At 43.2% G+C, this 6,000-nt stretch overlaps 1 protein-coding gene across 1 annotated transcript; it reads right to left on the bottom strand.

Annotated features, from left to right (window-relative positions):
- Nucleotides 1-2,492: 2,492 nt before the first annotated feature.
- LOC139369627 (immunoglobulin kappa light chain-like) lies at nt 2,493-4,494 on the bottom strand. The gene is made up of 4 exons (XM_071108892.1): nt 4,398-4,494; nt 3,885-4,178; nt 3,559-3,600; nt 2,493-2,920 (listed from the first exon to the last, which is right to left on the bottom strand). The coding sequence occupies exons 1-4, from the start codon at nt 4,444-4,446 to the stop codon at nt 2,583-2,585; spliced, it is 723 nt and encodes a 240-aa protein (XP_070964993.1). The 5' UTR covers nt 4,447-4,494; the 3' UTR covers nt 2,493-2,582.
- Nucleotides 4,495-6,000: the final 1,506 nt, after the last annotated feature.

The following is a 6,000-nucleotide window of genomic DNA, read 5'->3' on the forward strand; positions in this document are numbered from 1 at the left end:
GGAATGGGCCAAAATTCACCCAACTTATTGTGGGAAGCTTGTGGAAGGCTACCCGAAACATTTGACCCAAGTTAAACAATTTAAAGGCAATGATAACAAATACTAATTGAGTGTATGTAAACTTCTGACCCACTGGGAATGTGTTTAAAGAAATAAAAGCTGAAATAAATCATTATCTATACTATTATTCTGACATTTCACATTCTTAAAATAAAGTGGTGATCCTAACTGACCTAACTGAACTTTTTGGACTCACATGCTTGGCTCACTTTAACAGGATGGTGACCCAGCTGGTCCTCCAAGTTTACAGTTGTTTTGACCACGGCACAAATCATACTTCATTGACAGCATGGCCAATGTTGATTGTTTATCATTTTAAACTTGGAAAATAGCCCCTTAATCCTAGATTTGGGACCACACAGCCACTGTCACTGATTCCTTCCAAACCACTCATTGAATTTGCGATTTTCAACTTGTGTAGTGTTAATGTCCGATAGCCGATGAACACCTATACGTTTTATATATAATTTCTCTTCATATGACAAGGATTAAAAAGGATTTGCCAGTAGATTGTCAATTTGATTCATGATGATGACTGCTAGCTAAGATTTTGATAGTGTGATGTTGACATGATCAGTCCAATCAAAGCTACTGTACATATAACGTGATTTGATGTCATTTTATCTGTGGCCACTGACCTTGAGCCTTCTTGGATGGGCACTTATACGGCAGCAGCCGAAGGACTAGAATTTTCAATGTCTCCTCTTACACTTGGCAGTGACGTAAAGTCCCCACGAGTGATGGAACACTGAGCCAATCAACGTTCCATATTGTCTGCTGGCTTCGCCACCACCACAGAAAACACTGAGCTAGGCTGAAACACCTGCATTTTGGAGCTGCTTTACTCGAGAAAACAAAAAAGAGACAATGTTTGTATGTGGCTTTATTAACTCAATGATACATTATTTTTTACATTGTTTGTGAACTGATGTGACACGTATTAATGCCAAAATAACATGCAAAACAGGCAAATTCTTGACAGGTCGCCACTGTCTGTAATATGTTTAGTGACTGCCACCCCACATTCCTGTAATAGGTTTCCTGACTGCCCCCGCCCCCACACACACACACACATATTCCTGCACTACAATTGCTGACCCAGTACATCCTGTCATTGGATCTTTTGAACCATTTGGGGAATAATCAGAATTAGTTGGTAACATAGGTAAGATGTTTTATATTCATCATATGTTTGTAAGTTACTTCTCATCAGAATGTGTTTGTATAATACCGTGGTAATACTATGAAAGTTTAGATGCCAATCACCATATAAGTTCTAAAGATGAAAAGGCCTGGAAGGAGGAGCGATGACTAGAAACGATTTGGTTGGCCATTTTATGTGTGGATTAATTGTCAGAGTAGAGGACCTTGTGCATTTCAGGTAAATTAACAACTCAATGTTTATATCCCAGGACAAATTAGCTAGCAACAGCAAGCTAGCTAAATAGGACAAATTAGCTAGCAAGTACAAGCTTGCATAAATTTATTTTGTCCGGCCAACTGAATCGTTTCTAGTCATCTCTCCTCCTTCCAGGCTTTTTCATCTTTGAACTTATATGGTGATTGCATCTACACTTTCATAGTATTACCACGACAACCGGCAAAACAGTCCGTCTTTCAATCACCCACGTGGGTATAACCAATGAGGAAATGGCACGTGGGTACCTGCTTCTATTAACCAATGAGGAGATGGGAGAGGCAGGACTTGCAGCGTGATCTGCGTCAGAAATAGAAAGGAGTTATATTTTAACCCTTGGCAACGCAGACGCTCGTTGGCACGCTCGAGCAGTGTGGGTGCAATAATTGAATAACATGGATTTCTACATTTATTTTGTGACGCTTGCGCACGCGACGTGTCCGTCTGGTCAGCATGTTACAGACTCAGAGATAGAAATGTAGGCTAAAGGTCATTTCCAATTGAGCCGATATATGCAGCGTTTACGTGAATGCAGTATTTAAACATTCCATTTAAATTTCAATCATGCTGTAAAGTTGGACTTCAGCGATGCGGACTGAATATACCCCTAAAATGAATTGCCACTCATGCAGTCTAAAGCATTCGTTGACGCACACCCTAAAATGTTGGAGAGGTGCTGACTAACAGAATACGGTCCCAATAAATTAATGGATTAACACCAACCCTGAAGAATTGTATGGTAAAAGTCTACTTTAAAGCCTTTGCACAATGGCTTTCATTATTTAAATATCAAATAGAGGCAACATCATATCATGAAATGCTTTATTCAACTCATCACATCAACATGCAGAAATTCTTCAGATTACTTCACAAGCAATACAGCATTCATCATCAGAGGTCCCTATTCACAAAAAGAGACATCATGAAAAAAACTAAACTTCAATAACTTCTAAAGCAAGTTGCCAATCTATTAAACTATGTGAAGCACACTAACAGTCCCTCTATCTGGGGGAACACTGCTGCTAGGGGGGGGGGGGGGGCAGTTCTAGGATCAGCTTCCCCTCCCTCAATCCTAATCTTAACCATTAGTGGGGGAAATGCAAACCTAACCGAACATTGAACATTGCCCGTTGTTCACACTCCTGCTCAGTGGGTTGGTCAGTGCTGAGTGGCTCAGGTGACAAGTGAAGGTCTGTCCGGAGCCCCAGCGTGTTGAGGGCAGACTAAGGAGGCTGCTCAGGGTGTACGTGCCGTCAGCCTGGCGCTGAGACTCGCCCTTCTGGACTTCAGCACCCGTCAGAGAGCCACCGTCATCAGACCAGGACAGGGAGGCACCGTCAGGATGGAAGCCCTGCGCCAGGCACACCAGGGTGGTCTTGTCCCCAGAGAGAGGGGCCTGGGCTGGGGCCATCAGGACCAGAGAAGGGGGTGATGGAGGATGGGCTGACAGGGGAGGACACAAAAGATACAGACTGCAACAGTGAGATGGATCAAGATACTTTCTCATTGAAAAAAACAAGAATGGAATTTAACTTAAAGTACACTGTAATTGTTTTAAATTCAGTCAAAATTCAAACAATTCATTATTTATCTTTGAACATAGATGTAATATCCTAGTGTTAAACTTTCAACTGCCTCTGTAGTCTATTTATATTTTCCAGAATATCACTTATAATCCTGAAACAAAAAAATACATGCTTTCCTCTTTCTCATAAGACAATTAGTGTACTTGACTTAATTAGGTTTATTTGAAAGGGACTATTCACATTGATCAAGATCATCTCTGTAAATGTGTCAGATTTAACAAGCTGGCAAATTGTCAACTGTAGTCCCTGTTACCATAAATTAAATAAATGAATGTACAGTATGATTTTAACTAATATATTACCTCAACAATGATTCATATTCATTATTATTGATCATGTATATTTTGTGTTATATACATTTGAATCAACACATGCTGAAGATTTGAACATATATTCTAACCATTACATGTCACTTAACAAAGGTAAAAAAAAAAAGACAGATTTGTTGATATAAGAAAACATATCACGTGATTATTTACAAGGGATTTTACTCACCAATGGTGACTTCAGTTCCTTGTCCAAACTTGGTACCATGTCCTCACAGTGATACATCTCGATACAAAAACATCTGTGCTGAAGACCGTTCTTCATGCTCTTCTCATTGGCAAGTCTCCATTCATCAAGATGTAGAAATCCATGAAAAAAATGAAGCAAAGGACTTAGTTTGATATTGAATTGTTACCCAACGCAATCCCCTTTTATACACGGTGGCATTCAGTGACCTGTGCACATTTAATAAGTATTATTTTCCAATCTGAAGCCCTGATGTATTTTTGTACGAGCAGTCTATTGAACTGCATCACTGTGTTATACACTGGCGCCACAGCCACCAACACAAGCACAGATATACACTGCCTCATCCTCAGCCGTGATTTCATTGATGTGTAGATACTCAGTGTAGCCAGATCCTGGTTCAGAATATGTGAACCTGTTAGGAAGCCCAGCTGCTCTTGTGGTGTCAGCAAGCAAAAAACTTGGGCCACCTCCAGCCTTCTGTCGGTACCATGAAATTGTCCAGGTCTGAGAGCTATCACTAACAGCACAGGATATTTTCAAATTATCTCCCAGGTTCACAGAGAGGGACTTTTCCTGGGTCAGTACGAGAGCTTCCATACCTGCAGAAATATAGAAAGATTTTGTTGTAATTGGGGATAAAAATACTACAATACATCATGATCCTACAATACAAGACCATTGTGCCTCCTAGTGAGTGCAGAGTATATCAATGGATCTGGTATTAATACTTCTGAAAGTAATCATCTCCATATTTACAATATAATCTATAGTCAGGGATTTCACTTTACTGTAGTTAGTCAGTGTTAAGTCAGTCTTACCAGACAGAGTGAGTAGCAGGGCTGTAATAGAAGCAGTAGAAAGGAACATGGTGATCTCTTCTGTTGGAAGCAGAGGTGATATCAGAGAAAGAGATGTCTTCACACACGGTCTTCACTTCAATGCAGCTCTGAAACTCCCAATGCCTCCTATAAAGAGCAGCTTACTGTACTGAAACCATCAGCCAACCCCCTTCCAAAACCAGCCACCCATAAACACACACTTCCTCTACCATTTGCATTGTCAATGAACAGTTTAGCAATTCTATTTTTTGTAGCTTTTGAGTTTTTGAGTTCTGTGAAATCAAACTTTCCACTTAGGAAGCAACACTGATTGACAATAAATTTCACATGCTGTTGTGCAAATGGAATAGACAGCAGGTGGAAATTATAGGCAATTAGCAAGACACCCCCAATAAAGGAGTGGTTCTGCAGGTGGCAACCACAGACCACTTCTCAATTCCGATGCTTCCTGGCTGATGTTTTGGTCACTTTTGAATGCTGGCGGTGCTTTCACTCTAGTGGTAGCATGAGACGGAGTCTACAACCCACACAAGTGGCTCAGGTAGTGCAGCTCATCCAGGATGGCACATCAATGCGAGCTGTGGCAAGAAGGTTTGCTGTGTCTGTCAGCGTAGTATCCAGAGCATGGAGGCGCTACAGGAGACAGGTCAGTACATCAGGAGATGTGGAGGAGGCCGTAGGAGGGCAACAACCCAGCAGCAGGACCGCTACCTCCGCCTTTGTGCAAGGAGGAGTAGGAGGAGCACTGCCAGAGCCCTGCAAAATGACCTCCAGCAGGCCACAAATGTGCATGTGTCTGCTCAAACGGTCAGAAACAGACTCCATGAGGGTGGTATGAGGGCCCGACGTCCACAGTTGGGGGTTGTGCTTACAGCCCAACACCGTGCAGGACATTTGGCATTTGCCAGAGAACACCAAGATTGGCAAATTCGCCACTGGCGCCCTGTGCTATTCACAGATAAAAGCAGGTTCACACTGAGCACGTGACAGTCTGGAGACGCCGTGGAGAACGTTCTGCTGCCTGCAACATCCTCCAGCATGACCGGTTTGGCGGTGGGTCAGTCATGGTGTGGGGTGGCATTTCTTTGGGGGGCCGCACAGCACCTCCATGTGCTCGCCGGAGGTAGCCTGACTGCCATTAGGTACTGAGATGAGATCCTCAGACCCCTTGTGAGACCATATGCTGGTGCGGTTGGCCCTGGGTTCCTCCTAATGCAAGACAATGCTAGACCTCATTTGACTGGAGTGTGTCAGCAGTTCCTGCAAGAGGAACTCAACATCTGTGGGGACATGGTTGGATGTCTGTGTGTTGTCCATAGGAAAGGAGCTTACTGGCTTCTTCTCCTTCTTCCTCTTCTCTCTCTTCTCCCCGGGTGTGTGCAAGGGCGTGTGAAAGCGAGGGGAGGGTGGCTGGGCTGACTGTAGACTGCTTGCACCTTCCCTCCGCATGTCCTCCTTGGATCTGCCTCAAGGTGTTTTCCCAGCAGCACTGAGTACAGCACTTCGGACTCTTTCACTCATCTGACAGGGCTGTAACTTGTCCACACGGGCTCCGCACCAACTGACACTGCTGCTCGTCGAC

Source organism: Oncorhynchus clarkii, chromosome 17 (genome assembly GCF_045791955.1).
Source record: "Oncorhynchus clarkii lewisi isolate Uvic-CL-2024 chromosome 17, UVic_Ocla_1.0, whole genome shotgun sequence".
Classification (NCBI taxonomy): Eukaryota; Metazoa; Chordata; class Actinopteri; order Salmoniformes; family Salmonidae; genus Oncorhynchus; species Oncorhynchus clarkii.